We start from the raw sequence: 16,582 nt of genomic DNA, 5'->3' as shown, positions 1-16,582 counted from the left end.
GGATTCAAGAGAAGGAATCAACTTATGAGCAGAAGGAAGCCTGAACCAAGACTCCAGAATCAAACATGACCCTTGAAGGAACTGGTGCCAGATCTCAACTCTGCAACTCATACATTTCTCTATCTAAGTATATTACAGAAAGGAAAATGAAAGTGAGGAGAAGTAACAGACAAGGAACAGACCAAAAACAAAAACTATCAGAACTACCCTTGTTGGGTAGAAAAGGTTCAATTCATTAAGTGTACATAGTTGCCATTTTGGACTGGTAAAAGGACAACCAGTCCTCCATCTTAGCTTCCCTTCTCCTTCAACTTTTGGTGCTTTTTTTGAGTTTGGCACCAAAACAAGAGAAAGGTAGTGTCTCATGGTGGTAGAAGCTGCCTAGCAACAGAGAATTCATATATGGGAGTCTCACCCTCTGAGGGGCGCTCTGTGTCTCTGGATGCTGTGAAAGCAGGTCATCCCATTGAGGCATAGAAGCCTTCCCACAGAGTACCAGCCTTGCTATTAGCTAGAGCCCTGAGGGATTAGGACTTGAGGTGAACCAGTAACATCTACCAAGGTTCCCTTAACTTACCTCCACTCACCTGTTCCATCATCATGTGAGACAGCGTTCACATTAGGCACGCAGGATGATGAAATCAAGAACAGTAGACAGAAGAAACCATACTGAATATCTACTTAATTGTCACCGAAGTTTCTAAGGTCCAGTTCCTGTTGTGTTGTTATTCCTGGCACCTGCCCCTGGTTCCCGTCTGTGTTCCTGTTCTCCTGTCCAGTGTCTGCAAGATATGGTATAGTCATTCTTGTTAAGTCCTGTGTACCCCATTGTGCATAGGGTTTGGGGCTCTGGGGTTCACCCCCATTTACATTTGTGTTAATAACCAAGCTGTTGTTATGTTATCTTAGTTTTCAGGGAGTCCTAGCCTGTTATTGTTACTCTTAATAAATACCATCTGACTATTTGCAATCTCAATCTGCCTTTCCCTTAACTACACAGTTGCAGATGATAGATGCGGAGGGGGTAGAACACTATAGATGGCTCATCTTCTGTAAAGTAAAACCTAGTTCCAACTGTCTCGGGCTAACACCTTCTCCATAATGAGGGTGTGTGAAGGGGCTGAATAGCTGCCTGATGCATACATTTGTTAGATATAAAACTATGGACTGCTGAATTAGTCAATGGGACTACTGTATTTTTCCTTCTGAGAAACTCTGCCTCTCTAAAATAGTAACTGATTTTTATTTTAATCAGGTTGGGATATCAATGTTACAGATGTTAAAACATCATTGTCTGTTAAAAGTAACTATGCTCTAGTTATCACTATACTTAAGAATAAAATTAATCACTTGGTTTCAAATGTGAATCCTTGGAGAATAGTCTCTAGCATACACATTTCAGAGTTCTCAGATTACCTGCTGGAATAGAAAGGAATGATTCAGGTCCTTTGTGGATAATCTGTTATGAGCTATTCTGGAATCAAATTAAGACACTATGGGTCAGAGTTCAATCTCAGTTACACCTGTGTAAATCCATGGTAAGTGGAGACACTGATGGAGTTAAACGGGTGTAAAAGATCAAAACTAAGATTCCTGCTTCTGTTCCACATTCATTCTAGGACTTGGTTGTAACCAAGTATAGAGAAGATCCTTCTTTCAGCAAACAAGATGCCTGCACTCATTTCCCTTGGCTTTGTTTCATAGAAAGATTCCATCTTTTTCAGGGAGGAAGAAAGGATGTGTTGTCTTAAGGTTACTAAAAATTTATATTTTCCCTTATGTAACTTTAAGTTGGATGAATCAGGTTCAGGCAGCTAAAAAATAAATTACTGAAAAGGGGATTTTTTTATATATCTTTCCAAAGTGATGGTTCAGATCTAGGAGGAAAGATAAAACTTTTATAGATTTATGACAAAGGCCAACAGGCTGGTTGATTTGCAGTATGAATGAGATGATTGGAGAAGGTTCTCTTTGCCCTAGATTCTGCACAGTAAACTGTACAAATTCCACAGGAAACTGCTATTAAAACACAATAGGGGATGATATAAAGATTATTTCTGCCTTACCTATTTTGAAATCAACAGGAGTACAGGGTGCCCAGCACCTGGCAGAACTGAACTCTTAACGATCAATAAAATACATCCTTCCTTCCTCATTCCTTAATCAAGGTTGATCCCATACTGCTCTAAGAGAGGCTGATGGAAATGTTGTTACTGATTTGTATTATAATGAAGAAAGAGAAGGATTGTTGAAGTTCTATAGTTTGAGTTCACCTTTTAAAAATAAAATATTCTATTTGCCCCTCTATGTGCCTGATCTGGCACTCCTTACTCAGGCAAATCCTCTTTTAAATCAGTGAATTTTTGCTTAAGGAGTAGGTTTGTTACAATGCTTTCTCTCACAGACTTATTTTTGCAAAGACAAAGAGCTATAATATAAATGAATTTGGAAACAAAGTTTTAAAATACTTACTTCTGAAATTAGTTTAACTATTTTATTTTTAGGCTTCATCTCACTGGAAAGCTGGAGTTAATTTAATGGCTACATTTTAAAAAAAAGAGCTAAAGCTACATTACAACAATAGCGTAACATTTCCAAATGTTGCCAACTGTTCTATTTTGTACATCAGTTTGTTACTCGGGGGAAAAAGCATCAGTAGTACTTCAACACCAGGTAAAAATGAAATACAGTATTGAAAGATTCCCTAGAATTTCGCACTGTATTTAAAAACATTACCAAAGCTGATTTATTCCAAGCTCCCACACCAAAGGTTTACTAGGATCCCAGTACTCTACTAACAATTTCAGATAGTACACAACTCCCAAAAACTTTACAAAAGTTGTTTCTGCCATCTAGTGTAAAATTGATGAATTACACTGGCTATGCTGCATTCCAATCAACTTCAACAGTGTTTGTTTAACAACTTATTATGTAGCTGGTTTATCTTACCCCCTTTTATATATTTTCTAATGCATCTATTTTAAAAAGTCTTTATTTCCATTTCTACCAGACTTTTCAGCAGGTCCCTCTTCTATATTTTACAACAGTGAAGATTCAGATTGCCCTTTGTTTAGTATATGACCATTCTTATAAAAAAGATTTATTTCAAACATTGATAGATATGATCAGAGAAGAGGAAGCCAGGCAAACCAATGCAAGATCCACAATTCCTAGGAGTTGTGGTGGAAACCAATTGGGACATCTTACAGAAATAGACTCAGATCCTGCAATGAGCTCTGCATGGATGTATCCATACCCACACAGTGACCCATTATAGGATCAGGGCCATGTATTGCCAGGGATATAGGTCTTTATATCCTTAACTCCTGCAATTCATAATTGTAGGTTTCTTTGCCCTCATACAAGAAACTATGGTAGGCCCTGATTCTGCAAGTGATACCTCATGTGCCAACTAGGGTTACCAATTTTGGTGGGACATATTCCTGGAGATTTCATCACATGATATAATCTTTAATTAAAAATTAATCTTTAATTCCTGGAGACTCTGGGACAACCATGGAGGGTTGGTGTCAAGGTCCCTTTCCCACTCTGAACTCTAGGGTACAGATGTGGGGACCTGCATGAAAGACCCCCCCTAATCTTATTCTTACCAGCTTAGATTAAAACTTCCCCAAGGCACAGATTTTGCTTGCCTTGGGAACCAGCTTAGGTTAAAAACCTGTTATGCTGCCACCACCGAGCGATTTAAACAAAGAACAGGGAAAGAGACCTCTTGGAGCCGTCTTCCCCGAAAATATCCCCCCCTCCAGATTTGAAAGTATCTTGTCTCCTCATTGGTCATTTTGGTCAGGTGCCAGCGAGGTTACCTTTAGCTTCTTAACCCTTTACAGGTGAAAGGATTTTGCCTCTGGCCAGGAGGGATTTTATAGCACTGTATACAGAAAGGTGGTTACCCTTCCCTTTATATTTATGACAGTTGGCAACTCTATTGACAACCCACACTGAAACCTATGACTGTCCATCTGCACAAAGCCGGCTGCAGTGGGTCTGTGTAGAAATAAACTACAGGGCACCATGTCAGTGCTCTATACTATGTTTACAGTTCTATATTTTTGCTCCGGGTGTTTGATAAGTTTGACGAGCAAAAAGAATCAAATAAAAATGTTAACATGAAAAGAATCAAATTTCCTAACAATTGCCCTGAACTCGAATCTTTGCTCTTTGTCTTTCGAAAACTTTAACGAGGCCACGTCCTTGTCCTGCTCGTCACTCATTTCTATTCTCTGCATTGCACTGTAATGAATGATACCTGGTGGGGCGTACGCTCCCCCGCACCCCACCCCGCTGCTCCCGGGGCAAAATCTGAGTCCGTTTCTGAACACGGGGCTAATTTCTTTAAATGAGTGAAAACTCCGCATTTGAGCGGACCCCGGCGCGAACTCTATCATCCCCCCGTGGGAGAGGCTGCGACCCCGGCGCTCAGCTCCCAGGCCGAGGGGGAGGGGCCAGGCTCGAAGTACGCCCAGGGCAGAACGCCAGGCACGAGCAGAGCTGCACCGCGAGGGGCTCCGGCAGCTCGGGGCCCGCCGCAGCGCAGCGCAGCCCCCGACCGCCGAGCACTACATTTCCCACAGAGCTGCGCGCGCCGCCAGCCCTCCGCGCCCCGCCTTGGCGAAGGGGCTTGTGGGAATTGTAGTCCCAGGCCGAGCGAGGGGAAGATGGCGGTGCCCAAGGCCGCGGTGGCCCTGAGGCACGTGAAGAGCGTCGCGGTCCGGTTCTGCCCTTTCCAGACCAACGTGGAAACCACCCGGTGAGGAGAGCTCGGGAGGGCGGCCAGACACCCCCTATACCCGCCTCACGGGGAGCGGCCCCTCCCCCACATTCCCCCCTGGACGGGGAGCGGCCAGTCGGCCGGCCCGCCCTACCCGCTCCCCTATGGGTTCCTGCGCCCCATTCAGCCTACCAAGCGAGGCCTTTCCCGTCTACCCTCCCCCTCGCCCCCTGGGCGTTGGCTCCGCCTGTGCGGCGGGGCAGCGAGTGGTTCGCTCTGCCCGGCCCGTTCGCCCCCGCGGCTGGAATGGCTTCCGCGGCGCGTTGCGTGCGGAGAGACCCCTCTTTCCCCCTGGCCCTCCAGCCAAGGGATGGGCTTCCCCACCCCGGCCACAGGCACCCGACGCAGCTTTGAGGTTTGGATCTGGTTCTACTTACAGGGCTGTTTGTCTCCAAACACGACCGTGTTACAGGGCATTGGGTGGGTTCGCTGTTGGTGGGCTCTGGAGCAAGTGGTTGGTTCTAGACTGGTTACCAAGTACAAAGACAACTTTACCTGGGCCGGGAGAGTCAGTATGGGTCCATCCCGTCTTCCCATTATTGTCCGTAATAAGCAGCATTGTCCGCCTTTAAATGTTGAAAAAACCACAAGTCAGGTACCTAAAAATTGAGATTAAAAACAAAAGATTTAAAAAATTGCCCTCCTTTTTTGAGCCTGTCAGGTGCACTCAGGTCACATTTTTATGCTTTTCTCTGCAACCACTAGGCTTACAGGCATTTTTTTACTTGAATGCTGATATTTTTGTATAATCAGTTGCCTCCACTAACCAGGGCTTTAATAGGCATCAAGTTTAAAACTAATATAAGGAAATACTTCTTCACTCAATGCACAATCAACCTGTGGACCTCCTTGTCTTGGGATGTTGTAAAGCCCAAAAGTATAACTGGGTTCAAAAAAGAATTAGCTAAGTTCATGGAGGATAGGTCTATCCATGGTTACTAGCCAAGATGGTTAGCAGTACAGCCCCATGCTCTTGGTGTCCCTAAGCCTCTGATTGCCAGATACTGGGACTGGAGGGTGGGATAGATCACTTGATAATTGCCCTGTTCTATTCATTTCCTTTGAAGCATCTGGCGTTGACCACTGTTGGATAACAAGATATTGGGTTAGGTGGGTCATTGGCCTAACTCAGTATGGCCATTCTTTATATTTAAGTTAAAACATCAAATATTGTGAGAGTTGGCCAAGTTAAGACCCCAGCAAGACCTGTGCAACCCCATTGTTTTCAGACTACTGGTTTAGTGACACCTGTACAGATGTCAGGTTTCAGAGTAACAGCCGTGTTAGTCTGTATTCGCAAAAAGAAAAGGAGTACTTGTGGCACCTTAGAGACTAACCAATTTATTTGAGCATGAGCTTTCGTGAGCTACAGCTCACTTCATCGGATGCATACCGTGGAAACTGCAGCATATAAAGTAGACACTATGAGCTGGAAACTGTAAATTGGAACTTGCGGGGACATATCTGCTGGAGCTGTGACTGAGCTAGCGTGCTAAAAATAGAGTGTAGCAGCATAGAGGGAGGAGCTAGCCACCCTAAGTAGTCTGAGATGCTAACCATGTGGTGGGGTGGATAGCCCTTCCTGCTGCCACAGCTACACTCTATTTTTAGCACAATAGCTCAGTCAGAGCTAGCACGGGTTCAGTCTCCTCAAGCTAGAAATTGCACCTCCAGCTCAAAGTATAGAGGTACTGACTAAGGCCTGCAAGCACACATGTGCTTAACTTTACTATGCTAAGCACAGAGGCCCCAACCCTAAAGTCATTGAGGATCCATGTGAGTGCAAGGGTCAGCACATGTGGAGTCAGCTGTAAGATTAGTTATTAGTAGGGCCCTACCAAATTCTCGGTCTGTTTTGGTCAATTTCATGACTATAGGAATTGAAAATTGGTAAATTTCACGTTTTTAGATTTTTAAATCTGAAATTTCATGGTGTGTTAACCGTGGGGGTCCTGACCCAAAAAGGGGATGTGTGGGGGAGTTGCAAACCTATTGTAGGGAGGGTCATGGGGTTGCCACCCTCACTTCTGTGCTGCCTACAGAGCTGGACAGAATGGGGAGCATGGGGTGCGGAGCTATCTGCAGCTGGGAGAGAGATCCAAGAGCACCCCTGCAAGGAAAGACCACGTCCTATCCTGCCCCAGCCCTGCTCAGACTATCAGCTAGGTGCCCCCTTTGCTGGGATGCTCCCAGCAGCACAGGAAAGATAGGATCCAGCTCCACAAGCCTTCTCCAGCTGCAAGAACCCTCTGGGGCTACTGCCTAGTCCCAGAGCATCCTGCAGAAGGGGGAGACTCCTGGAGGTGGCTCTAGACCTGCCCCCCCCAGCCTGCCCCCTTTGTGGGGAAGGACTTATTTCATGGTCCATGACACATTTTTCACTGCTGTGAAATTGGTAAGGCCCTAGTTATTAGTGTTACAATACTTAGAAATAGTGAGGAAAAATACAATGGCTGATGTTCTTTGGTAATCAATTGCCTGAGAAGTCCAAATAATTGTGCTTTTTCCATGACATAAATACTTTACTAAAGGAACATAAAACACAAACTTGGAACAGATGTGAGGAGTTATTTTACACGTACCCGCAGGCGTGCATGTGCATACACACACAGTAATAGAGGTTAAGGCTAAAAGGGACAACCAGATAATCTAGTCTGACCTGTGTATTACAGGTCACCACTACCACCACCCAGTACCTGCACGTTAAAACCAACAACTGAAATTAGACCAAAGCATTGCAGCTCTCATGAGACTAGATACTATGAGCCACGGACCGAGAATAGGAGAGACCAAGGTGAACCAGTGCCCAAGACCCTCACAATGGTAGGGAAATGATTAAGTGATTAGAGATACCCACACACTACAGAGGAAGATGAAGCACAACCAAGGTCACTGCCAATCTGACCTGAGAGAAAATTCCTTCCTCACCCTATATATGGTGATCAGGTAGACCCTGAGCATATGAGCAAGAACCAGCCAGCCACCTTGAGAGAGAGAGAGAGAATGCTTGGTGCCACCTAAGAGCTCTGGCCCACCCCAACCAATCTCATCTCTCCAGCTGTGGCTATCACTGATGCTTCAGAGTAAGGCAATAAAAATAACCCACAGCAGAATACATTGGTGTGTGTGCAGGGCATTCCTTCCTGACTCTTGCAGGTAACTGATATGGCTTCAAAGTGACCCTATTCATTGAACTTTGACCAAAAATTAAATGAAAAACAAATTACACAAACTTCAGCAAATCATTAGAAATGTTACCATGGAGTTGGGAAAAAAATGCAATGGAAACAGATATTTAAACATTTCTCTGAACTCCAAACACTGAAACATTGACAATCGGAAAGTAAAATTGGTTATAAAGAAAAATTGATCTGACTGATAGCTGGGATAACGCAATCAATCAAAAAGAAATGCAGAAAGGAAACAAAATAGTGAAAAGCAAATTAGATTTTAAAATTTCTTTGTAATAATCTGTTAAAATAATCATACAATCGAGTCTGCACTTATGGAACTTCTTGTAGAACTGGGGCAGTAAATATAAATCCTAATTGGTTTGTATTTTTGTTAGCAACATCAAACTATGTAAATGAATTGCAGAAATATGTTCAGTATATTCTTACTTAATTTATATTTCTTAAATCTTTTCAGAATATTTCTTGAACGTGTAAACAGTAAAAAAGCTCGTGCCTCCAATATCAACTGTGTAGTGACAACAGATGTAAGGCACGATGGATCTGAACCAGTTGTAGACATCATGTTTGGTAAGGAGTTTATCATTCATCTTAAAGGGAATGTAGCCTTTCTAGACTCACACGGGAAGATATTTGTGGTTGTTTCCTGTAATTTGTATTTGTGTTGGGGTCATACCTTGACATCCCAGTTATGGATCAGAATCGCATTGTGCTAGGTGTTGTACAAACATGTTTTTGAGCAAGAGTACGATGGAATCAGTCAGGTTAATGTATTGGGAAGGAAATTAAAAAAAAAAAATTCTGTCTACTGGATTTAGAACTGGGAAGAAAGGGAATTGACTTCATTACAAACATTCAGCTCCAATACTTAATTGAGAGGTCTGCAAGTGGACCCTTGCACCTGTGCAGAGCCCTATTGCAGGCAGTGTGGCTCCATGCTGCCACAGTAACTTTGTCATATGAGCTGTCCCACCTCAGTGGGACTACTCACATGTATAAATGTTTGCAGAAATGGGTCTACGAGCTGTGCAGCCAGCTCTGTGGGCTCCTCTAACTTGTACTGGAGGTTTCTGTCAACCCCCAGAGCAGCCCAGATTCGAGGCACTTCACAAATCGCTTTAATCCACCTTTGTTCTCCTCTTTCCTAAGCTTTACCTTCTGTTCTGCTGTCTTCTAAGAGGTCCAGCAGAGAACCCAGCCCATTAAGTTTTTCCTTCACTAATGATTATCTATTTGTTTTCCTTTAAATTTTCATATTTTAATCAGGTCAGCTGCCATTTCTAGCGAACGTTGCAAAGTTTTAGGTTTGATATGTCAAACATATATATTTTTCATTCAGTGTCTCTATAGAGTATTTCCTTCCTCATTTATTTGCCATCCTTGTCTCTTGCCATGATATACTAGATGATGAAGCTCAATGCTGTGCACAGCCTCTGCCAAAAGAGATTATTTTACTGATGCCAGAAACTACTGCTTTCAATTTTTCACTTTCCCAAGTTGCTGAGCATGTTGCCAAGGGAGCATTTCCAGCCCTTGGACTCTGGGAATACAGGACCTGAACTTGGAAACTGCACAAGACAGTGTATTATGCTGCTGCTAGATGGCTTGCTATAGTTTTTTTGAGAGATACTGTCAACTTGAAAAATCTAGTCACTTCAAAATTTAATTATGATTAGTTTTAGGCACTGCATTTTGTTCCGAGTTCTCCCTTATTACCTCACCCACCTTGTCTCTTTATATGCAATATTTCAGATGTGGAATCTACTCCCTTAGGGCTGGTCTACACTACACAGTTAGGTCGACGTAAGGCAGCTTACATTGACCTAATTATGTCAGTGTCTACACTACAGCCTTCCTCCTGCCGATGTAAGGCCTTTTCTACGATACCGCAGTAAGTCGACCTAAGTTATGCCACCCTAGTTACATGAATAACATAACTTGAATCGACGTAGCTTAGGTTGACTTACCGTGGTGTCTACCCCATGCTGCGTCGACAGGAGACCCTCACCTGTCGACTTACCTTACTTTTCTTGTTCCGGTGGAGTAGTGGAGTCGGGCCGGAGAGTGTTCTGCAATTGATTTAGTAGGTCTTCAACAGACCCACTAAACCAACCCCCGCTGCATTGATCACGTCAGCGTCAATCTCTGGTAAGTGTAGACTTGGCCTAAGTGCCCTACTATACCATTATAACTCCACCTGCACAAGAGGCGTAAGGTTTATGTCAGTGTAGATAGGGCGATGCAGTGTTTGTGTAGACACTGCATTACTTACATCAGCTGTTGGCAGGAACTGTGAAATTAACAAGAAAGCCAGGCAGCTGGACTCTGCCCCTTCCTGGAAGATGGGGTGAGAATGGACCCCACTCCGGGTTGGGAGCCATGGTGAGAAGCCTGAACGACGGGACTCTGCTTCCAGCTGGGAGCTGGGGCAAGAAGCCCTGGGCAGCCTCTTCTCTCGCCGCCTCCCCCGGGATTCTCAGCTCTGCACACTACCCCTTTTAGGTTAGTGGAAGTGCTCCTTGTGAGGACACACACCACTGACCCAAGGAGGTTAGTGTAGACATGCACCACTACAGTAATTACTGCAGTGGCTGTAAGTTGACCTAATATAGGTCAACTTACCTTTCTAGCGTAGACGTAGCCTTACAGTCCAAGTTTGCCTACCTTCAGAGAATAACGTGAACTACTTTAGTAACGCATCTGTTCTGAAACTAGATCATATCTGGGGAGTTTTTCCTTATGTTTGGATGAGGCAGTTCAGGGATGGAGGCTGTTTTTGTTGTGGGCAGTTAACTTTCATGTTTGCTTGCTCTTAATGTATGGTATGCGCACAGATTCAGTGGTAATGGGTATATGAAATCACTGAATATTTTTAAGTAAACTGAATGAACTGAGTGTTTACACCTATTTTAGTTTGAATGTATGCTAAATTGTTTCTTATAACTTTATTTATCACCTCTAAAACGTACAATCTTTCCTTTACAGCTGATGGAGACAGATTGATAATGAAAGGAGCCAACTTGACAGCAGCAGAAATGTTATCAGCTTTCAACTCCAGATGCATAGCAAAAGACCTTAAGGCAGAAGAGAAAACTAAGAAAAAGAGTGCTTGAAGATCAAAGAAACAATTATGTTTAAAATTGTTTAGGCATTTGAAAAGCAGTGAGCAGCTTTTGTCATCAGAACTACATAGGAAACTTCACTGATAACTGACATGAAATCTTAAAAAGAGATATGGACAAAATGCTCGCCAGTTCAACATACAGCTGAATGATTCGTATAAATATATATTTTTCCTGAGGAAAATATAATGGAGAAGCTAAAATCATTAACTCTGGCAGGGTCGGCAAGTCTTGGATGCACAAACCATCAATCTCTTGACCATGCACACACTGGATCAATGCCATGCCTATTTGTATATTAATACGAATAATGAAGATGAGCCTAATAAATTTGTTACAAGTGGAAAAATTAAGTTTAGACAGTGTTTTCAACATACATGCTGGTATCCAAAACTTCATTAGATTGTTAAACTTGTCTGTCACTAAGTAACTGATTTTGATTCAAGAGTCTCTGAAGATTAATAACTGTTTAGTTAGCTCAGCAATGAAATCAAAGCCACAAAATAAAAAAGAATGTGTAAGACCCATCTTATAAGGGACTATCCACAGAGAAAAAGTGCTACTTGTGAATCAGGGTGACAGAATATAGCCCAAAGTGAAAGATGAATTTGGTGTTTTCAGTATTTTGGAGAGAGAGGTCATTTGCTGTAATACAGTTTTTTGTTAGTCTTTTTTAAGAACAGAGTAGGCCTTATTCTGTGTGTGTGTGTGGTTTTTTTTTTCCCCCCTCATATGCATAAAATCTGCAGAAGGAAGGACAGTTTTACAAGTACAGGTTTGTAGTTTGGTCCCATAGAAAGGAGAATGGTAAGGTCCATTAGGCTCCCTCTTATTTAAGAAAGATGGGAAGAGAAGGTAGTTAAAGCCCTTTTTTTGTTCTGTGTTTATACAGTGCCTAGCCCAGTGAGGTCCTGGTCTGTGACTGGGGCTCCTAGGTGCAACCACAATATGTGTAGTAGTAAAGGATTTTAAAAATTTACATTTATTAAATCACTTATCAATCCTTTAGGCATTGTAGAGTTATTAAAAACCATGGCAAAAGGACAGATATCCTTAATATGATAAAAGGACTCGACTGCCCAAGTCATTTTAAAATATAGCCTTTATACTGGTAAAGGAACAAACTCAGTACGTAACATAGTAATCCCATAATAGTCCGTTCCTTTCCATGAACAATAAAACCTCATCCCACTTTGTGCAAACAAGCGCATTCAAATAGATGAACATACCCAGAAGGTTAACAAATCTAAGCTGTGTCAGGCTGAAGGGGAAATGAGTTTCAGAGGCAAGGTTCTCTCAGAAAATGCTCTACTGGCAGCTCCTCTTCCTTCAAAGCAGCAGATTGCCAGCTCCAGTGGCTCCACTGAACTCCTCAGTGCGAAAGGACTCAGGTCTTTCAGGTAGTTGGGTCCCCAAGCCATTTAGTGCTTTATGGCTCAAACCCATCAACTGGAAATTCCAACTGGAAATCACGAACCAATGCAATTGTCATGCTTTCCTTGTGAAACACATTTAATTATGAAATACAGACATGGCTGCAGCATTCCTTCCCATGATGTGTATGTAACCCACGTGCTTGTAACGTAGTTGTGTTTTGTTTTGTTTTTTAGTCAACAGTGGGGAGAGAAGCAGTGGGGAGGAGACATGGAGTTTTGTGGAATCCTCTTAAGTCGGCACTTGGAAAGGTCAAGAGGCATGTAGAGCAGTGGTTTTCAAACCGTTTTTCTGGTGACCCAGTTGAAGAAATTTGTTCTCCTCGACCCAACAGAGCTGGGGATGAGGGGTTTGGGATTGGGACAGGGGTTTGGGGTGCAGGAGGGAGTCAGGGCTCTGGGCTGGGGCCAGGGATGAGAGGTTTGGGGTGCAGGAAGAGTAAAGAGGGGAGCTATGGGGCTGCCATTCACCTCTGGCTCTGAGGAGTCCAGCTGACACACATACACTTTTGATGCTATGCTGCAGAGACTGAGAAGTCATGACTGTGAAAAGAATGAAAGGAAGTTGGTTACTCAGAAGTCCAAACAACACAGTTCCCTTGAAGTGATCCAGCCTCAGGCCTCCATCCATGTACCCACGTCAAATTTTTGTAAATCTTATTTCTTCATATAAAATAAAAGGTTCTACCAATCCCAAAGGATTGGACACAGTACCTCCCAGGTTAATGAATGTTTTAGATCTTACCCAAATACATGCTACAGCCAATTCTTATTAACTAAAATCTAAAGGTTTATTTATAAAAAGAAAGGTGAGAGTTAAAATTGGTTAAAGGAATCAATTACATACAGTAATGGCAAACTTCTTGACTCAGGTTTGTAGCAGTGATGGAATAAACTGCTGGGTTAAGTCAATTCTCCGCAGTTCATCCATAGCTTGGATGGGTCATTCAGTCCATTGTTCAGAGCTTCAGTTTGTAGCAAAGTTCCTCCAGAGGTAAGAAGCAGGATTGAAGACAAAATGGAGAAGTTGCTGCTGCCTTTTATAGTCTCTTGTTTTGTGGCCTGTGCTTCCTTTCTTTCAAACACAAGCTACCCAGCACATGGCTTAGAAGCCTTAGAGATCTCTCCATTGGGACATGCCTTGCTGAGTCATAAGGTGTATCTGCCTTCTCTCAATGGGTCAGTTGTATTGCTGATGGTCTTTAATGGGCCATCAAGCAGGCTAGGCAGTGCTGATGCCAAATTGTCTGGGTGTGTCACCCAGAAGCATAGCACAAGTTTGAAATACAGACATACATACATATCTATAACTCACAATGCAAAGGTGATACAAACATAAATAAAATTATCCTATCTGGTAATTTATGACATTTTTGCAGATATCTTACATAGCATATCTGGCTGATTACTTCCTGGGTCTTACTCCAGGAGCAAACATTTCAAATCCGGGTACACATTGTGCTGAAACTTTTGCAACAGTAACAAAGTGAGGAAGTCTCTGTGGGAAAACACCAACAGAGTTACGAAGTAAAATTTGCCCAAGTACATTGTGCTGAAACTTTTGCAACAGTAATAACGTGAGGAAGTCTCTGTGGGAAAACACCAACAGAGTTACGAAGTAAAATTTGCCCAAGTATTCCAAATGCTGGTTGCAGATATATGCTTATATATAAATACAGGTTTCAGAGTAGCAGCCGTGTTAGTCTGTATTTGCAAAAAGAAAAGGAATACTTGTGGCACCTTAGAGACTAACCAATTTATTTGAGCATAAGCTTTTGTGAGCTACAGCTCACTTCATCGGATGCATAAAAGTGGAAAAAATTTTATGCATCAGATGAAGTGAGCTGTAGCTCATGAAAGCTTATGCTCAAATAAATTGGTTAGTCTCTAAGGTGCCACAAGTCCTCCTTTTCTTTTTATATATAAATAGTTATTTAAAAGAAATTGTATGACACTGTCTTGGTGGTTGAACTGTGCAATATGTTTTTTAAAGTCCTAAGCATGTGAATAAAGTTAACCATAGGCATAAGTACTTGCAGGATTGGAGCCTTGGATTGCAAGACATTCTGGGCAGGGATGTGTCTCTTACTCTCTATTTGCATAATGCTCCGCCCAGTGTGGCCATAATCCCTGTTGAGGCCTCTAAGTATTACTGTAATACAAGTAATGATCAGCCTCTGAATATGTGCAATACGTTGGCTAACATGAACTCAGCATGTTCATAGCAAATTTAAAAGGAAATGCTTAAACTGTGATCTGAGATTACTACTGTAACACATTGAAAATACATTAATAAAACCTGACTAGACACAGCAGGATGTGGGAGAAAACACATGTGGTAGTAGTGGGCAAATCTAGATCAATATTTTAAAGGACTAAAACCTGACCTTCCTTCCACTCCTTATACAAATAATGGGAAACCTTGGAGTAGTTAAGGATTTATCTACACATTAAAATTATTCTGGATTAAGGCAGAGTGTGAACTGAATGTGAAATTGCTATTTCTGAATAACTCAGGCCATCTCTACCCTACAACGTTAAGTCAACTTAAGTTACGTTGATGTACAGCCACCACTGTAATTAAACCACTGTTGCATGTCCACACTATGATCCTTGTGTCAGCAGAGCCATCCACAGTAGCAGTTCTTGCACCGACAGAGCAGTGTACTGTGGGTAGCTATCCCACTGTGCAGCTGGCGGCAGGGTGTTTTGGGAAGGGTTTGCAATGCCTGATGGGGACAGGTTCAGCATCACATGATGTGGTTTTCTCAATCCCATCATTCCATGGGCATCCTACTCTGTTTCCTGTCTCTTTTCAACTGACCTGCGCGACAGCCATCTCTGTCAGAAAGCATGGACCTTGCACTGCTCTTCAGTATTGACCTGTGCATTATGAACACAAGGCTATAAGAGGAGCTCAACAGGGGTGAGGGTTATTCAGCTGAAGGAAGCCTTCAAGGAGCATTCTCTCCCCCTGCTTCCCTGCAATGATTTCTCTTTATATCAGGACTTCTGCACTGATGCAAAGAGGAAAGAGGGACGCTCCAGAGCCCTGGGGAGGTGCACAGGGGCAGCAAGTGGGAGCCGGGGGACATGTGGGGTAGGTGCATGGGGGTGGCAGGTGGGGCCGGGGGGAGAGACCCAGCCCCAAACATTGGTGGAGCCAGGCCCCAGGGCCCTGAATATTGCTGAAGCCTAGGCACCACTGGCCCATACAATTCGCCACCCCTGCATCTGCAAACTCGCTGAGGGTGCAATCCATGCCATCCTCCAGATCATAAATATATTGAACAGAACCGGCCCCAGGACTGACCCTTGGGGTACTCCGCTTGATACCGGCTGCCAACTAGACATGGAGCCATTGATCACTACCCGCTGAGCCTGATGATCTAGCCAGCTTTCTATCCACCTTATAGTCCATTCATCCAGCCCATACTTCTTTAATTTGATGGCAAGAATACTGTGGGAGACCATATCAAAAGCTTTGCTAAAGTCAAGGAATAACATGTCCACTGCTTTCCCCACATCCACAGAGCCAGTTATCTCATCATAGAAGGCAGTTAGGTTACTCAGGCATGACTTGCCCTTGGTGAATCCATGCTGACTGTTCCTGATCACTTTCCTCTCCTCAAAATGCTTCAAAATTGATTCCTTGAGGACCTGCTCCATGATTTTTCCAGGGACTGAGGTGAGGCTAACTGGCCTGTAGTTCCCCAGATCCTCCTCTTTCCCTTTTTTTAAAGATGGGCACTACATTAGCCTTTTTCCAGTCATCCGGGATTGCCATGAGTTTTCAAAAGATAATGGCCAATAGGCTCTGCAATCACATCAGCCAACTCCTTTAGCACCCTTGGATGCAGTGCATCCGGCCCCATGGACTTGTGCTCATCCAGCTTTTCTAAATAGTCCCCAACCACTTCTTTCTCCACAGAAGCTGGTCTCCTCCTCCCCATGCTGTGCTGCCCAGTGCAGTAGTCTGGGAGCTGACCTTGTTCGTGAAGACAGAGGCAAAAAAAGCATTGAGTACATTAGCTTTTTCCACAT

General features: G+C 43.2%; 1 protein-coding gene and 1 long non-coding RNA gene across 2 annotated transcripts; one reads left to right on the top strand and one right to left on the bottom strand.

Annotated features, from left to right (window-relative positions):
- Nucleotides 1–583: 583 nt before the first annotated feature.
- Nucleotides 584–13,547, bottom strand: LOC140906571 (uncharacterized). Its single transcript, XR_012157150.1, has 3 exons — nt 13,386–13,547; nt 5,170–5,391; nt 584–782 (listed from the first exon to the last, which is right to left on the bottom strand). It is a non-coding gene; the product is annotated as an uncharacterized LOC140906571 (long non-coding RNA).
- MRPL53 (mitochondrial ribosomal protein L53) lies at nt 4,656–11,454 on the top strand. Its single transcript, XM_073330726.1, has 3 exons — nt 4,656–4,771; nt 8,441–8,553; nt 10,969–11,454. Exons 1-3 carry the CDS (start codon nt 4,680–4,682, stop codon nt 11,094–11,096), a joined length of 333 nt encoding a protein of 110 aa, XP_073186827.1. The 5' UTR covers nt 4,656–4,679; the 3' UTR covers nt 11,097–11,454.
- Nucleotides 13,548–16,582: the final 3,035 nt, after the last annotated feature.

Source organism: Lepidochelys kempii, chromosome 2, assembly GCF_965140285.1.
Source record: "Lepidochelys kempii isolate rLepKem1 chromosome 2, rLepKem1.hap1, whole genome shotgun sequence".
Lineage (NCBI taxonomy): Eukaryota > Metazoa > Chordata > Testudines > Cheloniidae > Lepidochelys > Lepidochelys kempii.
Note: the sequence above shows the minus strand (reverse complement) of the source record. Positions and strands in the feature narration are given on the sequence as shown.

What these genes read in the sequence shown, in the direction of transcription:
- MRPL53 (XM_073330726.1), top strand. Translation starts at nt 4,680, where the DNA reads ATGGCGGTGCCCAAGGCCGCGGTGGCCCTGAGGCACGTGAAGAGCGTC. An exon ending in ACCAACGTGGAAACCACCCG is followed by an intron (nt 4,772 to 8,440) that starts GTGAGGAGAGCT and finishes AAATCTTTTCAG; the next exon opens with AATATTTCTTGAACGTGTAA. An exon ending in AGTTGTAGACATCATGTTTG is followed by an intron (nt 8,554 to 10,968) that starts GTAAGGAGTTTA and finishes TTTCCTTTACAG; the next exon opens with CTGATGGAGACAGATTGATA.